Consider the following 19037-nt stretch of genomic DNA (forward strand, 5'->3'; position numbering starts at 1 on the left):
TTTGTGTTTTATAAAGTTATATATATATATAACGTAGTATATCATTTATAATTAAAATACAAAAATTTAATTATAATCTGAAATAAAATCATGCGAAAGTAAACTTTTGAACGTTATAATAAAATCGTTGAACCAAAGAAGCTTTCATCATACAAATTACCTCCTCTTAGTTCGTTTTAATACAAATGACAGAAACCTACTCGTGCATTCGTCTATCTCTCTCTCTCTCTTTCTCTCTTGGAAACGTAATGCAGCAGCATTTATTATAACACCGTACGAAATTCGTACGTTTATTCGTGCACAGTCTTCTAATTACAGGTGCTACTAGCATATGGATACTATACGTTGACTTCATGCACCGTTCCTTTAAAACCAAACCAAACCAAACCCAAAACTTGCATGTGCATTGTAAAAGTTTGAAAAAAAAAAATAGAAAAAGGTTGATAATGAAAGAGAGAGAGAGAGAGAGAAAGAAACGAAAATTCAACTGTTTTATCATACATTACGGAACCACTAACCACAGGAGTGCATAATTGTGCAGGGTATTATATGGTGTCATACCTGTTTCGTTATTATTATTCTATTTTTTTTCTTTTTCAAAATAAGATAGAATAAGATAAAATTTTGTTCATCCTCTCTCTCTCTCTCTCTTGCTCTCTTTATTACTTTAGTTTATAGAAACATTAGTATCAATACTTTAAGAGTATATTAAAGTCGACCTCGTTTTTTTTTCTTTTCTTTTTATATTTTTTTATTATAAAAGCAAAGTAGAATTTCATGAGATCACCTTTTTATTTTATTTCGTTCTTTTCTTTTTCCTTGTAACACACGCGTGACTAGAGAACAATTTACTATTTTAATTGCGGCACTAACCTCGTTGCTTCTCTCCTTTTCTCTCACAGGTATAAAAGAGAGAGAAAGAAAGAAAGAAAGAGAGAGAGAGAGAGAGAGAGAGTATGAGGGACTAAACGCAACTGAAAAATGCACTCGGAGAGTTTTACCCTCTATTCTGGTTACAAAGGTTAAGCAAAAGAGAAAGAGAGAGAGAAAAAGAAAAAAAAAAAAGAAAGAACCGACATAAACTACGCGGTAGCGGATAGATAATGCTACCGCATTAAAAAAGGAATAACGTTAATTTTTGAAACTATCGTGTGCTCTTTCTCGTATGAAATAAAAGATAAACAGGAAAATATCAAAGAGATATGAACGAAACCGAAAAATACAAAAAAGAAAAAAAAAAACTAGCAATCCGTACTGATATCACACTTTGGTTCTTTTCATAAATAAAACATTAAATTAAAACATTTACGCACACATCCCACTTTTGACTAGTGGGATACACGAAGATGATAACAAAGAAAGAAAGAAAAGGAGGAATTTTTCCAATTGCCAGATGATCAACATGAAAACTATCGAAATAATAGTAAATTTAAAAGGAAACTAATCTAGGGAAAAAACGTGTTACGATATATGCGAGTAAACGTCGCGTGATGGATTCCAACTGTGGTACGCAATCGTCTAGAGACTTTGGAAAGGGATGAAAGAAAAGAAAAAGAAGAAGAAAAAAAAAAGAAAAAACAGAAAAAGAAACTCCGAACGTTGTCGGATACTCCGAACACTGGAAGAGTGTAGAAGGAAAATAAATGGGGTTGGGGGGGGTTGGTTGATGGGTTGGTAGGTGGGTTGGTAGGTGGGTTTGTGGGGGAGGGGGTCAAAAGAGTGGGGGCTTTTAGGAGGTTAGGGACGGGGGTTGGTTGGTTGGTTGGTTGGTTGGTTGGTCGCACCCCGCGAAATAGCTCCGTTTGTCTCGAGCACCCCGACGCCCTCATTATCGACGTCCCTATACGTAAACTCATTTGCTTAATTGCCATGATTACCAACCGCAACGACGACGACGACTACGACGACGACTACGACGACGACTACGAGGAAAAAGAAGAGGAAGAGGAAGGGAAGAGGGGGATGAAGAAAAACGAACACCGTTAGAAAAGTTACGAGAAGTTAAACCGAGAATGTACGCCACCCCTTCCTTCCCTTCACGTCAATACGACCGAAAAAAAAAAAGAAAGAGAAAATAAAAAGTAGAAAAAGAAATGTACAGTCAACAACATCGAGTACTCGTAATTTCTTTCGAATAATTTACATAAATTGTATTCGCCGAAAGTTTTGTTAACACGCGATCACGAATTTACCCAAGAAAGAAAAGAATTATATAGAATCGGGGAGAGGGTTGCTGCTGCTGCTGCTGTTGGTGGTAATTGTATTTTTTTTCCCTTACGTTATTCTTCCCTTTTGTTTTGTTTTTCTTTTCTTTTCTAATTATATTCTATCCGAATTATCTTAGAAATGTATATCGTTCGATTTTGAATATATAAAAAGTATAATAAGGCGCTATGATGATTATTAAAATAAATGAATTTAAATAATTCTCCGATGGGAAAAAGATGAAGCATAAATTATAATATTATAATAATAATAATAATAATAATAATAATAATAATATTTAATATTTAATAATGTGTGAACGATAATGGAAAAGGAAACGTTCGTGTGATTGTAATTTATTTAAATTGAACACACTATAGCACGTTTATTTATCGATTCATTTAAAATACGAACAACGCGTATAGAATGCATCTATCCATATCATTAAAATATCATATTCCTGTATTATTATAATAATAGCACTTTACGCCTTTCTTTTTTTTTTTTTTCTTCAGCAACTAGAAATGATTTTCCGCATGTTCGATGAATTTCTTACACACCTATAAGCACGAGAAAATTTTATTCAACCCTTTTATACTTATTAGAAAACAATACATTTCTATTACATATAAATATTACTTCCATTTTTGTACCGTGTAAATATAATTAAAAAGAAATCTTAACTAAAGAGCTATGAAAAATCATAATCAAAAATTTGCACCCCCTCTGCACGATCATCTTTCAACTTTTCAACCCTTCTATACGTATAGAAAAAAGAAAATTGTTCTACTTTTATATCATAGATAAAATACTTGTATGAATCAAATCCTGACTCGAGTGCAAGGATTTAATATTTATTCCAAAAATGAAATATCCTTTTATATAAAGAATGACAAATAATAATTTGTCTAATAATTAATGAAAAATAGAAGAGAAAAATATTATTCGTTCTGTACGAGGAATCGAAATAAGTTTCATTTCGTCGACTGTACTTTTATATTCACACACATATATATATATATGTAGAAAAAAAAAATAAAAAAAAATAAAAAAACCTCTCGGAGAGTTAACGTAATACGTAATTCGCGTAGATGAAATTGCAGTCGGAAGTTGGTAGGTGCAGGTGCAACGATGCACACGCGCCAGACGACTTGTCGGAGATGCCGACAACGTTATAACGTTTGCAATGGTATTGTAATGGTGTTATACGATAGTAGTAATGGTGGTGGTGATGGTGTGGGGGTGGGGGTGGGGGTGACTTGCATTCGTGGAAAACGATGCTGCTTCTCTTTGCTTTTCTTTCTTTCGTTTGCAGGTTGGTTGGTTGGTTGGTTGGTTGCACGTTATGTCACGTGTTGAGAAATACCGCCGACTAACCGGAGCCACACGCATGCATCATTCTAAGGCACCCTTTACTCGCAAACTAAACAACTCCCTAGAAACCACCCACCACCACCACCGCACCCCCACCCCCCTCTTCTAAGACCACCCATTCGCTAATTTAACACTAGATTTACGGATGTTTCCTTCATTATTTTTTTTTTTTAATGACTTACAAACATTGTTTCAATCAAGGGGATGAATTAATATTTACGTATATTTCATTACGTAACTAAATACCAATATATGTTTTTTTTTAAATAATATTTAACTTTTATATATAGTAATCCTATTATTAATGATTTAAATTGAATCATTCCATAAATCTAGTGTTAATACTAAATTATTTTCATTTGTAATATAGAAAATATCTTATTATTAATATTAAAAAGTAAACGAGACGAGTTATGTTTTTTTCTTTTTTCGTAACGATTAATATTTCTATAAGAACGTTTAAACTTATTAAATACAATCGTTAAATTTCAATGGGGGAAACAAAAAAAACCAAATGAATTGAAATTTTTATTCGTTCGTATGAGAGTATTCATTGAGATGTTTTATTAAAAATGGTTATTATTATTATTATTATTATTATTATTATTATTATTAAATGATAAATAAATATTCGTATCGATCGTTAAACGACGTATAATCGAAGCCGAGAGTCAGGAAAAATTTAGCAATGTAAAAATTATATTTTACGATTTATTTTTTCAATCGAATTATTTGCATTGTAAGATAAAATCATTAAAAAAAAAAAAAAAAAAGAAAAAGAGAAAAAAAATGAATCGTCGTAATTTGTTACTACGTCCAATCGTCGATTATTACCGGAGCGCATTTTATTTAAATTGCTTTTTTCATTAGTTGTTAAAGAATTTTCCATAAAATATTTGATGAAAGGACACGAGTTACAAACGTCGTTATAAACACTTTTACGAATATTATTTTCTCTGCTGTTTATGCGCGCGATTATTAACAAATGCAAATTATTCTATTCTTCCTCTATCATATACGTTTCGAACATACAATAATTATTAAATAACAAATAATTTAAATATATCATTTCTTTCGACACACATATTGATGATTATTTCATTTAATTACACAATCTTCTTTTTCTTTTTTTTTCTTTTTTTTTTTTATTTATACATTGCGTTTTAAAAGAATAATCAATAAAAAATCAAATAAAAACCATTATACAGAAAAGCGTCATCGTTGAAATTCATTCGTTCGGGCATTTACGCGAGTATAACATTAATCTCGAAAATCTTAAAAAAAAAAAAAGGAAGAATTAAAAAAATATTTAAAAAAACTCGCATTCACTATGGAAAATATGAGAACAATAGGGTTTTACGGATACGCGCACCGTTGGGCGTCATTGTCAAACAAGGGAATAACGGATACGAAGATAATTAACAAAATACACTGTGCAATTCCGTTATTACCGGGAATGATTGTAGTCGAAGAGAGAGAGAAAGAGAAAGAAAGAAAGAGAATGGCCACGATGGTCGAAAACGGACAAACAAAAAAATAATTTGAAAAATAATCGCTGGATTTATAACGATGTATTCACAGACAAGGATATGCCTATTAATTTTAACTATGTAATAAATACAAAATGAAGCGACATATCATCGTCCATTAAAAATTGGTATAAATATACGTCGACCTGGACGCACTTTTCGAAAGCGTAATAAAAGTATTCTTTCTTCTTTATTCGTTTTTTTTGTATTTTATTTTTTTTGTCGCAAAAGCTCGCGTTAGATCGTTCAGACATGCTATAAAACGATTCAACTTTTTCCGTAAGTTTATATATATTTATATATATATATATATATTATATATGAAATCTTATTCATTCATTTATTTCTTTTTTAAATAAAACAAAACTTTAATAACACTGCATTACGTTTGTTAGGATTAATTAATCAATTTTGTTTGATAATTAAATCTCGCAGTAGAACGAGCCAACTGGAGATACATCATATAAGTAGAGTACCGTATAGAGGCCTTTCTCCATTAAACAGTGTGTCTCACCCTGTGTTACCAGAACACAAGGTTACACAGTTGACCATGAGCTATGTCATGAAACTGTTCTAATTGTTTCCTCGTTTATTATTCCATTAAGTGGCTGCATCAGACAACTTCCTACAACAGTGTCAATTTATGCAAGGTACGAATAATTCAGGCTGCAGATGTACCCTTTAACACGCTCGTATATACAGATTAACCAGAGCTACTTCTCCTCATTAACGCATACCAAATGAAAGCCTCTTCTCCGTATTCTGAATAAGTAAATCCTCTTGTGTTGGTTGCGATAGCAATATTCTTGATACTTTCGGCTAATAGCTTTTCGATACTTATGAAAATGGGTATACACTTAGGATACACTTTGCTTTTATAGTTCAATTAATAACAATATTTAATTGTTCGACAATGATGATGTTGGAAATAAATCATGGAAGACGTCGGGATTATATTTATCTAAGAAAAGGCAATTGAATATATCGTTGTAAAAATCTGGATAATATTCGCAAGCCCTTTTGCAATCAGGTGAAAAATTAATTTCCAATAGAATAGGTTGCATCTCGCCTTTATTCCATTCCAACATCAAATCGATGGCGTAAACGGCCCTACTTTGAGGAAAATGAGCTATTCCTTTCGGTGGTTTTTCCGCTACAGCTGCTTCGAATACATCCTTAAACATGTTTAATATCGTTGGCTCGATAAATGTTGTCCAAGGATAATCGGGATATTGTTTTTCCCATTCAACGATAAAATCGGCACATTTCAAATGGCATAGATCCGTATTTTCAGAATAATTCATTACGGTAAAGTGTTGTTCGTACACGTCGAAATTGTTTAATGCAAATTCCTTGTTAGCAAATCTCAAGAAGAAATTGGAATAGGCGTATGCTTTTAATGGTGAGACAGATCTTAACATGACGACGTATCTTATATCGAATTTAACGTAACCTATTTCTGGTCTATCATATAACACAGGTCTAGATATATACTTTTGTGCAATTTTGGGACCAGTACTAGGTAATCGTAAGATGTGAAAAAGATTGTCCGTAATATGAGTATCCAAACCTCTTGCCAAATTCCATGGTTTGCAGATCCACAGATTGTCCAAGTTTTTCGATTCTCGTTGTTCAAAATATGCGACAAATTGTATCAATTCTGTATTTAAATTATATGTCGTTGGTAACCATAATGGATAAGTTTCTAATGTATCCACGTCGTAAGATTTCTCCGATACCTTACGTCTACATACGATGCACAAAAGATCCTTTATCGTCAAGATATTTTCGAAAGGAAATTGATTGACGAAAACATGAGGCATACGAAAACTTAACTCTTTGTATTCCTTGAAATGAGAAGTGTACCATAAAATATCTGCATCTTCTTCCCTGTCTACAATTTCGAATGCGGGATCTGTTAAATAATTATTTACAAAACTATATTGAGAATAAACTTTAAGTTTTTCATTTGGTCCTCGTACGATAGCTTCTTCTACGTTTATTTTGTCAGGCACGTCTTCTAATATATGACCAGCCAAAAAATAATCTTCGCTTGGACTCTCTTGAACGAAACTTTTATTAATAAAAGAATTATCTATCCATGGTAATAGTAATGCTTGTCTTTTCTTTAAATCACTAGTTTGACCATCGATAAAATCTCTGGTAACTTCTTCTTCGAACTTAACATCCTTTACAGGAAATAAAAGCGTATACGTTACGCCTTCTGGTAAATAAAGAAATGGTACGGTCCTAAAGTTAGGATTATCGCTATGATTTATAGCGGATCCAACTTCATCCATTATATACCAAATGGGCATTCTATCTTCTATGGTACCACTGTTAAGAGAGAATGACTGATTATATCTCCACATTTCCTTAAGTACAAATTCAATCTTTTCGTTCTCTTCGTTATCAATATCGTATCCCATAAGAGAACACATTCTGTCTAAGAGGCCTGGTACATTGGTTAAATTATCTCTCGCATTAAGTGTATCGTATGTCCACGCATGATCCACTAAATATATATTATTTGGATCTATCATAGAAATACCGTTTTCTGCTGACACAAACAATTTCCAAATGGGATCCTTAGGCTCTCTTTCATCATCTTCATAATCGATCCTCGCCAATTGAAATGCAAGACCGGCATCGAAATCCTGATTTTTTAATTTATTAAATAAGGCTTCCCAAAATATTTTTGGTACTCCGGAAGACTTGAGCTGGGGTTGATGTGTTTGTAAAAATATACGATACAACCCAATTCCATCCATTCTATAAAAAGAGAAGAAAACAATATTATAATTAATAAACAATACTTTTACATAGAATATATTAACAAGATCAAATTATCTATAACTATAAATTTAAGAAATGAATAAGAAGAAAATTTTCTAGACAAGTGTCATATTAATTTAAGAATTATTCATTACTTATATCTTTCATACGTTGATATTATCAAAATTATTATTAAATAATCTTTAAAAAAAAGAAAAAAAGTTTAAATGGACATCGTCTTTTATTTGCCTAACCTCTTCAACTTAGACTTAATGCGGTATCTATTAATCTACTAAATATATGCAGACTTCATATTTTTTGTTCTCTATAAAATTAAATTAAGAATAAAGTAAGAAAGATAGACAACTCACGTAGCAAGATTGAAACATCCGTTATATGTTAAAAAACATAACAAAAGGTATTGTCCCTAAAACAAACTAAATAATCTGTCCAATGGATCACTACTGGGTGTTGCACAATTCTATCTTTCACAGGGGTGTTCAGAAATTACAAATAAAATGATACATATATAAATTTGCAAGATTTAATAATCACCCTAATCCCTTAAGGCATAATTTCCTAATTACTAATCCTATTTTTGATGTAGTCTTAAAAACTAACCTTAATAGTATCCCCGATTAGGGACTTTTTTTCATACAACAATATTCCCTAAAAAATGTACAACAATAAAAAAGATACTTGTAAACATGACTTGAAAAAGTTTACTATTACGTGATCATTGTCCTATTCATCACTGTATTCACAGTCACCCATATTAATTTATACCTTTATATATGATTTAGGACATATGATATATATATACATATACATATATATATACATTTATTCTGCTTTATATAGTGTCCGGTGCAAACTGCAATTTATATGATCCGTTTATAACCTAGGTTTAATCTATGATTATTATTTTAATAAAGTATACTCGTAGAAGTATATGTCAAGCAAAATAATATAAACATTTGCATACGAATTTTCATATATTAACTGTTTTATATAATATTTAAATAAACAATTAAATCATTTTTTATATCCGTAATTTTTACGGAATATAACCTAAGTCTAATACAATAATAATAAAGTGATTTCCAGTGGCATGCAGCAATATTATATTCTAATAATATAAATAATATATATACAAGAAAACAAAAAATTGCATTCTGAGAACCATGGCAAATACAGGAGTTTTACCTTTTGTTCGAGGAGTAGATTTTAGCTGTAATGATTTTGGAGTAAGTAAATTTATATATATATTTAGATTTTAATATTTTTTATAATTAAATATTATTAAAACCAAATATTAATAATAGTAATAATAATAATTTTCAGTCTTAGAAATATAAACGTAACATATGAAAAGTATATAAGTTTAATCTATATCATATTAAAATAACTATTTCTTTTTAGGATGGTAAATTTCCTGAATCAGTACGTCTGATGACAGGAATACAATGGTTAAAATTAGATAAAACCAATTTAACAGAAATTCCTGAAGAAATGGGTAAATTACTAAAACTGGTAAATGATTTTTATATATATAAGGATAAATTTAGATAAAATTAAAATAAGAGCATGTGGTCTCTCTCTTTCTTTCTCTCTCTTTCTCTTTCTTTCTCTCTCTTTCTCTCATTCGGAGTGTATGAATTTATATTTTAATTTATTATTTTGTATTATTTTATTTTTTATTAGGAACATCTCTCACTTGTTAAAAATAAATTGGAACGTTTATATGGAGAATTAACAGAACTGGGATGTCTTAGAACATTAAACATTCGACACAATAATGTCAAGTCTAGCGGTATACCAGCAGAATTATTTCACCTAGAGGAATTGACAACGTTAGACCTAAGCCATAATAATTTAAAAGAAGTACCTGAAGGTCTAGAGAGAGCACGTTCTTTACTCAATCTAAATTTGAGTTATAATCAGTACGGTTTGAATATTATTTAAAGTATTTTACATTAATCTATTAAATTTATATACCGTGCAACTATGCTTAATGTATAATTTTCTATTTGTAGTATTGAAACAATTCCGAATACGCTTTTTATTCACTTAACAGACCTGTTGTTTTTGGATCTAAGTAACAATCAATTGGAAACATTACCACCGCAAACCAGACGTTTGGCAAATTTACAAACATTAAATTTAAATCATAATCCTCTGGGCCATTTTCAATTGAGGTATGTAAGATGTTTCATTTCAATATCACACAATTTATTTTTTAATAATTTATATAATATCATTTCTTTTTATTTTAATTAGGCAACTTCCATCGTTAATGAATTTAACTACATTGCAAATGCGTGATACTCAACGCACGTTAAATAATATTCCATCAAGTCTTGAGACTCTCACGAATTTACAAGAATTAGATTTATCACAAAACAGTTTACCACGAGTGCCTGATGCTTTGTATTCACTTTCAAATTTACGTAGATTAAATTTAAATGATAATCAGATATCAGAATTATCTACAGCTATTGGTAAGTATGTTTAATAACATATATGGATTTTTCATTAATTATTTATTATAATTATATTTTTGTTTGTTTGTTATTTCCAGAATTATGGACGAAATTAGAAATATTAAATGTATGTAGAAATAAGCTAACTGCCATACCTGCATCCATTTGCAAAATTTCTACTTTAAGAAGATTATATTTAAATGATAATGAAATAGACTTCGAAGGGATTCCTTCTGGAATTGGTAAATTATCGTCACTTCAAGTATTTTCAGCTGCTAATAATCATTTGGAAATGATACCTGAAGGATTGTGCAGGTACATTAAAAGAATAAAATCACTATAAATAATTCCCTCTAATCATGTTATTTTAAAGAAGTAGAATAATACTATATTATTCTTATAGATGTGGTTCATTAAAAAAATTAATATTAACATCAAATCGATTAATAACTGTACCAGATGCAATACATCTTCTTACTGATTTGGAACAATTGGATCTAAGAGATAATCCAAATTTAGTAATGCCACCAAAACCAACTGAGGTACAAAGAGGATCTGGAATTGAATTTTATAATATCGATTTTTCTTTGCAACATCAATTAAGACTTGCCGGTGCCAATGTACCTGTACCGGTACAAACAGCTAGTATGTTTATTATATGCGCGATACTTATAATATATATACATATTATTTTGAAATTATTTGAAATTATTATGTTAATTGTTTTAATGATATAGACAGTAGTAAAGATCCAATAGCTCGTAAAATGAGATTAAGAAGAAAACGTGATCAAGAGGAGGCTGATCAAGATCAAGCTAAAATATTAAAGGTATAATATAATATAATAAAATACACGTATATAAGTACAATGTATATCTATAATTTTCTTTGTAGGGTATGAAAGATATTGCAAAAGAAAAAAACAAAGATAAGGAATGCGATGATACTAAAGCTGAGTCATTAAAGTGAGTAATTGATTATATTTAATGTTATATAAGATATTAATAAAATATTATTAAAATTATATCGTCAGGCCTAAAAGATGGGATGAAACTCTTGAAAAACCACCTTTGGATTATTCAGAATTTTTTGATGAGGATGCAGGACAAATACCAGGTTTATCGATATGGGAAATAGAAAATTTTTTACCTAACGAAATAGAGGAAGTAGCCCATGGTAAATTTTATGAAGGTGATTGCTACATCGTATTAAAAACGAGTATTGATGAAAGTGGATCATTAAATTGGGCAATATATTTCTGGATAGGAGAGAAGGCAACGGTATGTGCTTATAATATCTGATTAATAACATTTCAATTTGTGCATTATTGAAAATAATTATTTCAAATAGTTGGACAAGAGAGCTTGTGCTGCAATTCATGCTGTAAATTTACGCAATTATCTTGGAGCACAGTGTCGTACTATAAGAGAAGAACAGGGAGATGAATCGGATGAGTTTCTTATACTTTTTGATTCTGAAATAACTTATATCGAAGGTGGTCGTACTTCTTCTGGATTTTATACAGTGGAAGATACTGTAAGTAAATACCTTTATTTTATTAGTTGAAATATTATAAACAATATTTCGAATAAAATTGTAAATATCATATTTTTTGTACAGCCTGCAGTAACACGTTTATATCGAGTACATGCAGCAGGAGCCTCTATTCATCTAGAACCAGTACCAGTTTGTTTTGAATCTTTAGACCCTTGTTATGTTTTCGTGCTGGACACAGGAAATAAAATATTTATGTGGTATGGGAAAAAAGCAAAAAGTACATTGAAATCCAAAGCTAGATTAATGGCTGAGAAGATCAATAAAAATGAAAGAAAAAACAAAGCTGAAATAATAACAGAAGTTATGAATTTGGAATCAGAAGATTTCTTGTCGCAGTTAGGCGTAGAGAATACTTCTGAAACTAAAACTATTATTGTAAGTTATTTCCTTTTTTCTTTTTTTTTTCGTGAATTATAGTAGTCTATAATAATTAAAAAACAAATAACAATACACTTCTGTTATTGTATCAGGAACATGTAGATCCAGATTTTATACCAGTGACGCCACGCTTATATCAAGTTCAACTCGGTATGGGATATTTGGAATTGCCACAAGTTGAAGTGCCTCATGGAAAATTGGCTAACACTCTTTTAAATAATCGCAACGTTTATATCTTAGATTGTTATCTTGATGTGTATGTTTGGTAAGTACATAGCATGGCGAGGAAAGAACTTATGGGACAAAACCTAATACATATTAACTATAAATCTAAATTAATGAATGCATACAGGTTTGGAAAAAAATCGACTAGATTGGTAAGAGCTGCTGCTGTAAAACTATCTCAAGAACTATTTAATATGATTGAAAGACCAGAATATGCTATGGTAACGAGATTACAAGAAGGCACAGAATCTCAGGTATGTGAATGCTTTTAAATTTTTAATTATTTTATCAGTATTATCAATAAGAAAAAAATTATAATTATCAGGTCTTTAAATCGAAATTTACTGGCTGGGATGAAGTCATAGCAGTTGATTTTACAAGAACTGCAGAATCAGTTGCTAAAACTGGTGCTGATCTTACCAAATGGGCCAAACAACAAGAAACGAAGGTAAATTCATTAACATTATTTTTATAAATACCTCATAGAATAACAGAAAGAAGAATTTTAAATATTATCTTGAAATAAACAGGCAGATTTAGCTGCTCTTTTCATGCCACGACAACCCGCAATGTCAGCTGCTGAAGCGCAACAACTTATGACAGAGTGGAACGATGATTTAGAAGGAATGGAGGCACTGGTATTGGAAGGAAGAAAATTTGTACGTTTACCGGAGGAAGAACTTGGTCATTTTTATAGCGGTGACTGTTATGTTTTCCTGTGTCGTTACTGGATGGTAAATGAAATTCTTATTACAAATATTTAATTTATGTGTTTAAATAAGTATACAATTTATAATTTAAACTATATTTATGTTTTATGACTCAGCCATCAGACGTAGCGGAAAATGAAGACGGCGATGAGCAATACGAAGATGATTATCAATTTACAGCATATTTTTGGCAAGGTAGAGATGCCGGTAATATGGGCTGGCTTACATTTACATTTAGGTATTAACTAAATTATTTTTCTATAATAAAATAGAAAACTGAAAGAACATATATATATAAAAAAAATTAAATATTTTCAGTTTACAAAAGAAATTTAAGTCATTGTTTCGTGACAAATTAGAAGTAGTTAGAACGCATCAGCAACAAGAGAATTTAAAATTTATGGCTTATTTCAAAAGAAAATTTATAATTCACCAAGGCAAACGTAAACAGCCTAAAATTCCTGGTACGAGTAAAGTCGAATTCTATCATCTACGAAGTAATGGTAGCGCATTATGCACTAGATTAATACAAATATCTGCAGATTCCAGTTTATTAAATCCAGCATTTTGGTAAGTAATTAAATCGTGAAATTGCCAGATTTAATATCTTGAAATTTTCTAATTCAATGTATAATTATTTTGTAGTTACATTCTAAATGTACCATTTAACAATGATGACGAAACTGGTATAGTTTATGCATGGATTGGTTCTAATGCGGATAGCGATGAAGCACGTTTAATTCAAGAAATTGCTGAAGAAATGTTTAACAATGTAAATTATTAATTTTTCTAATTAATATCATTTATATTTGAAGTATGTAACACAATGAAAAACATTTGAATTAATATATTTGAATTTTCAACAGCCTTGGATTAGTTTGCAAGTATTAAATGAGGGCGAAGAACCGGATAACTTTTTTTGGGTTGCACTTGGTGGAAAAAAACCATACGACACTGATGCAGACTTTATGAATTATACAAGACTGTTTAGGTGCTCTAATGAAAAAGGATATTTTACTATTAGTGAAAAATGCACTGATTTTTGCCAAGTAATAAACGTTCATATAATAATATATTCATTTAATATACTTTTTGATTCTCTTTAAATTATTAACTATTAATATATATATTGTCTTCAGGATGATTTAGCAGACGATGATATAATGATATTAGATAATGGTGAACAAGTGTTCCTCTGGTTAGGAACACGTTGTTCTGAAGTGGAGATCAAGCTTGCATATAAATCAGCTCAGGTAAAATACCTCAAGTAAAATATATATATTATGAATTAACTTTAAGTAAACAATTATATTAATTTACTTTTATCGTTTAGGTGTATATACAACATCTGCGCGTTAAACAACCAAACAAGCCACGTAAATTATTCCTTACCGCTAAAGGAAAAGAATCACGAAGATTTACTAAATGCTTTCATGCCTGGAGTCAACATAAGAGAACACCCCAATAAAAAATCTACGTGAAATAAAGGCAGGTATTGCTATTATTTTTAGCTTAAAAGATGAGTGCAATGTTATATATTCTTAATTTATTATATTATAACTGCAGTTAAATTCATCATTTGAATTTAGTAATTGTATCAGCAACATGCAAGTGCCAGAATTGATAATGTGAACTTATTGCTATATTTTATATGTTTTTGTACATTCTAATGTGATTTACTACTTTATATTAAGCTATATAACGTATGAATTTATTTAAAAAAATTTACAGTATTCTAATATTATATTAAACATTAGAATTATTTGAACATTACGTTTATGAAGAAGCAAGAAGTGAAATATCGTAATATTTAAATCCACTTTGTATGCTTGAAAATGTTCACATCAATTATTTGCTTTAATCAAAGTTGCCTTGGTCAGCCTTTTATATAATACATGCATACTACTTAAAGTCAATTCTGTGATTAAAAATATTTTTTAACATTGGTCGAAATAATTTATATCATACATATATACACTAAAAATTTGAAATTAAAAATAGTACGTTTTTTTTTCTATCCATATGGTTTATCGGTACACATGTGAAAGCCAAATATAAATATATATATAAATAATATTAAATATTTTATTTTGACAATAATATATTTATTTTGCATTGCTTGCAATTTACAAAGCAACACAAAATTGCTATTATAAAATTTCATTCATTCCTAAAATACAATACACATCAGCTATAAACATAACATATATTTATTTAAAAGAATTAAATTAAATTGTGTAAAATACGAGTATCAAAAAATATGAATTTAAATATTTCAATTATTTTTTTTTTGTAGATCTTATGGATTATTTTTTTTTTTTAAATATATATACATATATATTATAACCAAAGAAAGTAATCTTTTACTAAAGAAAATTATGAATAAACAAGCTGGACATATCTTTGTTATAATTTAAATACACTAAAGTGTCTTTTAAATATTTATCATTTTTTAATTGGATGATTTATCAATTTATTCTGCATTCAAGCACAATAATATACAGAGAGAAAGAGATCAATATTTATAAAATTTCTTGTATATTACACAAAATATTCCTGCATTTTCACATAGAATTGTGTATATCAAGCAAAGACTGGAAATAAAAAGGCATTTGATATATTCATTATATATACATGACATCATGCGTATTAACATGAGTCGATAAATGCATGAATGTGAATTTTAACATTATGTTGTGATCGATAGAATATTTAATGTCTTAATTTATTTACAAGCGTACAGAAAAATTTATATATCTATATATATATGTATATGTATATGTATGCGTATGCATTTTGTACAAGTTGTATTATACTAACCTTTATTATTTGTATAAATAAATATTTGTATTAAATTACAGAATATATAATAGTGACTTCATTAATTTAAATAAATATTCGTTTTATATCAATGCAAAGCAAACATATCTTTTTGTTTCGTATTGTTTTTTTCAATCAACGCAATATTAATATTCTTTGAATTCTCTCGAGATTATTTTTCTGCAACAGAATACCACAATCAATATTACTATTATCGTTAATAATATCGTTAAAAATAACTTTGTAAGACATTCTTAAAGTGAAGTTAATCGCTTTTACCTGTGAACTTTTCATATAATTATTAAAAACAATCAAAGTATTTTGATTAAAACTATTTAAAGATACATACTTTGTAACTACAGGATAATTTCAAAATTAAATTCATTTTCTATTTAAATACAACGATTATAGAGACTAGATAAATACTTGCCAACAACTAACACATCCACACAGTTTTAATCTACTTTTTAATCATCATCATCGTCATCATCTGATGGGACGAAGAGATCATTTTCTTCTAGAAAATTAGCCATCTTTTTACTAAGGGATGCACCTACAATCAATCCTAATACTATTCCGCCTATTACACGTAAGTAACCAAATGGGGTTCGTTTCGGTTCAGGAAGTATAGCACCCGATGGTGTAGTGATTTTTGAACGTAATATTTTTTTATTCATACTCTTAAGTCCACTCAAAATTTGCACTTTTGTCGATGCTGAGGTTAACCGTTGTAAAATCATTATGATTAGAATAATTGGAGATTTAAAAAGTTTCCAGCATTAAAAGATCAATCAAATTAATTTAAAGTATTTTGATCGATCAATATAAATACTTGATAATAAATGTAGCAAGCACAAATCACATAAATTGGAAGGAACACTAAGGACTCCTAAAATTATCAAGTTTCAATATGGTTAATGTAGTTGTAAAGATATGCCATCGTTTGAATATTATGACCCGCGAATTTAGTTTGTACTATCGAAACCAGATAGCGCTGTAATATTCGTCGCATAGGATAAAGTAGAAATCTGCTTATCGACAGCAGGTCGCTACAATGTTACAGCAAGATGACACTAGAGAGCGCGTCGAGCTCGATTTTAAAAAAAAAGATCAATAATATTTATTGATGACGTTTCTATGTATAATTATTAAGTTTTGCATTTTTATAATTTATTGACAATAAATTTCTATTTTTATCATTATCAAAAGTAAATTATAATAAATCTATAATGTTTTATTTATTTTATTCTGTTATGTCTTTTTTATATTTTTGTATATAAAATAATATACAAATACCACACACGTGAATAAAACACATGGTTTTGTATTTGAGAATATATAAATAAAGAATTTAATTAAGAAAAAATAAATAATCAACGATGTTGTACATGATCGGCTTAGGACTAGGCGATGCTAAAGATATTACTGTTAAAGGTCTTGAAATAATAAGAAAATGTAGTCGTGTGTACTTGGAATCTTATACATCAATTCTTTCTGTGAATCAAAAAACTTTGGTACGTATAATAATACCAATATCAAATTGACAATTAGATGTAATGATTCTAAAAATATTCTATAAGTATATGTTTTAAAAATCATTGATTATGAGAAAAGTATTACTTAAATTTGATAGGAAGATTTTTATGGTTGTTCTTTGATCATCGCAGACCGTGACTTAGTAGAAAGTGATGCAGATTCAATACTGTCAAATGTGGAGAACGAAGAAATTGCATTTTTAGTTGTCGGAGACCCATTTGGTGCAACAACGCATACAGATTTGGTATTACGCGCACAAGAGAAAGGTGCTAAGGTATGTAAACCTTGTATTTTTTTAAATAGAGATAAATAACATATATAAAAAAGATATATAATTGAAATAATTAATTTTAGGTACAAGTAATCCACAATGCATCAATTTTAAGCGCCATAGGTTGTTGCGGTTTACAATTATATTCTTTTGGAGAAACTGTATCTATTCCGTATTGGACAGAAACATGGCAACCTGATAGTTTCTACGATAAAATTGCATCTAACAGAGAAAGAGGTTTGCATACGTTATGTCTGTTAGATATCAAAGTTAAAGAACCTACATTGGAGAGTATTTTAAGTAAAAAGAAAGTATATATGCCACCAAAATTTATGACAGTTGCCGAAGCATCCGATCAGTTATCTTCCATATTAGAGAAAAAGAGAAGAGATACCGATGAAAATTTAGGTTTGTATATAACATAATTATAAATATTAATTATAATTTATTTACAATATATTACACTAAATTCCTTTTTTAATCTTTGCTGCATTTGCACACTTTCCAATCCTTCCAATTTAATATTAATTATATTGACAATATATGAAGATATTAAAATATTTCTTATCATACTTTACAATGTATTATAAAATCTATTTATATGTTACAGCTTTCACAGAACACACTCTAGTAGTAGGATTAGCTAGAATAGGATCGGACGATCAGAATATAATTGCCTGTTCATTGCAAGAAATGAAAAAAATTGATCTTGGAAAACCTCTACATTCTTTAATCATTCCTGCTGAGAAACTACATCCTCTTGAAATTAATTTCTTACGACAATATGCTATTGATAAGATTAAATTTGACGAATCGGTAGCTCACTGAAATTGTATTAATTAAAAGTGAATAAAATATTTATATATGGATATATATATATATATTTGATTATACTTATTGTGTATATATTTAATTATAAGGAACATTTTTAACGAATATCAACGATCGATTATATTATTTATACATAAAGGAATTTTATCAAAATATATAATTAGTTCATTCTAATGCATTTATTAATCGTTACGTTGTTCTCGAAATATAATTTATCAAAATTTTGCAAGTAAAAAGAAAATGTAATAATATCTATATAATTAGCAAATTTTAAAAACACTAAAAAACACATTGAAAAAAGAAAATCTTGAATTATAACGATAATGATATAAAATAATGCATC

General features: G+C 29.1%; 4 protein-coding genes across 6 annotated transcripts; 2 read left to right on the forward strand and 2 right to left on the reverse strand.

The window, feature by feature from the left end:
* Nucleotides 1-5135: 5135 nt before the first annotated feature.
* On the reverse strand, nucleotides 5136-8511 carry LOC122517588 (tubulin--tyrosine ligase-like protein 12). 3 transcript variants are annotated; one of them, XM_043636059.1, is made up of 2 exons: nucleotides 8255-8511; nucleotides 5136-7880 (listed from the first exon to the last, which is right to left on the reverse strand). In XM_043636059.1, the coding sequence occupies exon 2, from the start codon at nucleotides 7877-7879 to the stop codon at nucleotides 6008-6010; it is 1872 nt and encodes a 623-aa protein (XP_043491994.1). In that variant the 5' UTR covers nucleotide 7880; nucleotides 8255-8511; the 3' UTR covers nucleotides 5136-6007. The 3 variants fall into 3 exon arrangements, with proteins under 3 accessions (XP_043491994.1, XP_043491992.1, XP_043491993.1); XM_043636057.1 differs by lacking the exon at nucleotides 8255-8511 and adding an exon at nucleotides 8138-8234; XM_043636058.1 differs by lacking the exon at nucleotides 8255-8511 and adding an exon at nucleotides 8039-8131.
* A 443-nt stretch (nucleotides 8512-8954) lies between these two features.
* On the forward strand, nucleotides 8955-14931 carry LOC122517587 (protein flightless-1). The gene is made up of 22 exons (XM_043636056.1): nucleotides 8955-9130; nucleotides 9306-9416; nucleotides 9588-9826; nucleotides 9920-10081; nucleotides 10164-10384; nucleotides 10465-10681; nucleotides 10770-11011; nucleotides 11104-11195; nucleotides 11261-11331; nucleotides 11400-11646; nucleotides 11717-11902; nucleotides 11987-12298; nucleotides 12394-12566; nucleotides 12654-12780; nucleotides 12852-12974; nucleotides 13057-13260; nucleotides 13353-13474; nucleotides 13555-13806; nucleotides 13882-14008; nucleotides 14103-14285; nucleotides 14376-14489; nucleotides 14570-14931. Exons 1-22 carry the CDS (start codon nucleotides 9068-9070, stop codon nucleotides 14702-14704), a joined length of 3723 nt encoding a protein of 1240 aa, XP_043491991.1. The 5' UTR covers nucleotides 8955-9067; the 3' UTR covers nucleotides 14705-14931.
* Nucleotides 14932-16486: 1555 nt separating this feature from the next.
* LOC122517590 (essential MCU regulator, mitochondrial) lies at nucleotides 16487-16984 on the reverse strand. Its single transcript, XM_043636060.1, has one exon. It carries the CDS (start codon nucleotides 16794-16796, stop codon nucleotides 16524-16526), a length of 273 nt encoding a protein of 90 aa, XP_043491995.1. The 5' UTR covers nucleotides 16797-16984; the 3' UTR covers nucleotides 16487-16523.
* A 297-nt stretch (nucleotides 16985-17281) lies between these two features.
* LOC122517591 (diphthine methyl ester synthase) lies at nucleotides 17282-18734 on the forward strand. The gene is made up of 4 exons (XM_043636061.1): nucleotides 17282-17570; nucleotides 17690-17866; nucleotides 17947-18271; nucleotides 18474-18734. The coding sequence occupies exons 1-4, from the start codon at nucleotides 17436-17438 to the stop codon at nucleotides 18689-18691; spliced, it is 855 nt and encodes a 284-aa protein (XP_043491996.1). The 5' UTR covers nucleotides 17282-17435; the 3' UTR covers nucleotides 18692-18734.
* The last annotated feature ends 303 nt before the right edge of the window (nucleotides 18735-19037 follow it).

The sequence above is a fragment of the Polistes fuscatus genome, unplaced genomic scaffold (assembly GCF_010416935.1).
Source record: "Polistes fuscatus isolate 324 unplaced genomic scaffold, CU_Pfus_HIC Scaffold21, whole genome shotgun sequence".
NCBI lineage: Eukaryota > Metazoa > Arthropoda > Insecta > Hymenoptera > Vespidae > Polistes > Polistes fuscatus.

Bases quoted from the DNA above. Each gene is read 5' to 3' on its own strand.
- LOC122517588 (XM_043636059.1), bottom strand. From the start codon at position 7,879: ATGGATGGAATTGGGTTGTATCGTATATTTTTACAAACACATCAACCC.
- LOC122517587 (XM_043636056.1), top strand. From the start codon at position 9,068: ATGGCAAATACAGGAGTTTTACCTTTTGTTCGAGGAGTAGATTTTAGC. The intron at 12,975-13,056 runs GTAAATTCATTA...TGAAATAAACAG, and splicing joins CCAAACAACAAGAAACGAAG to GCAGATTTAGCTGCTCTTTT. The intron at 14,009-14,102 runs GTAAATTATTAA...AATTTTCAACAG, and splicing joins CTGAAGAAATGTTTAACAAT to CCTTGGATTAGTTTGCAAGT.
- LOC122517590 (XM_043636060.1), bottom strand. From the start codon at position 16,796: ATGATTTTACAACGGTTAACCTCAGCATCGACAAAAGTGCAAATTTTG.
- LOC122517591 (XM_043636061.1), top strand. From the start codon at position 17,436: ATGTTGTACATGATCGGCTTAGGACTAGGCGATGCTAAAGATATTACT. The intron at 17,571-17,689 runs GTACGTATAATA...TAAATTTGATAG, and splicing joins CTGTGAATCAAAAAACTTTG to GAAGATTTTTATGGTTGTTC. The intron at 17,867-17,946 runs GTATGTAAACCT...AATTAATTTTAG, and splicing joins CACAAGAGAAAGGTGCTAAG to GTACAAGTAATCCACAATGC.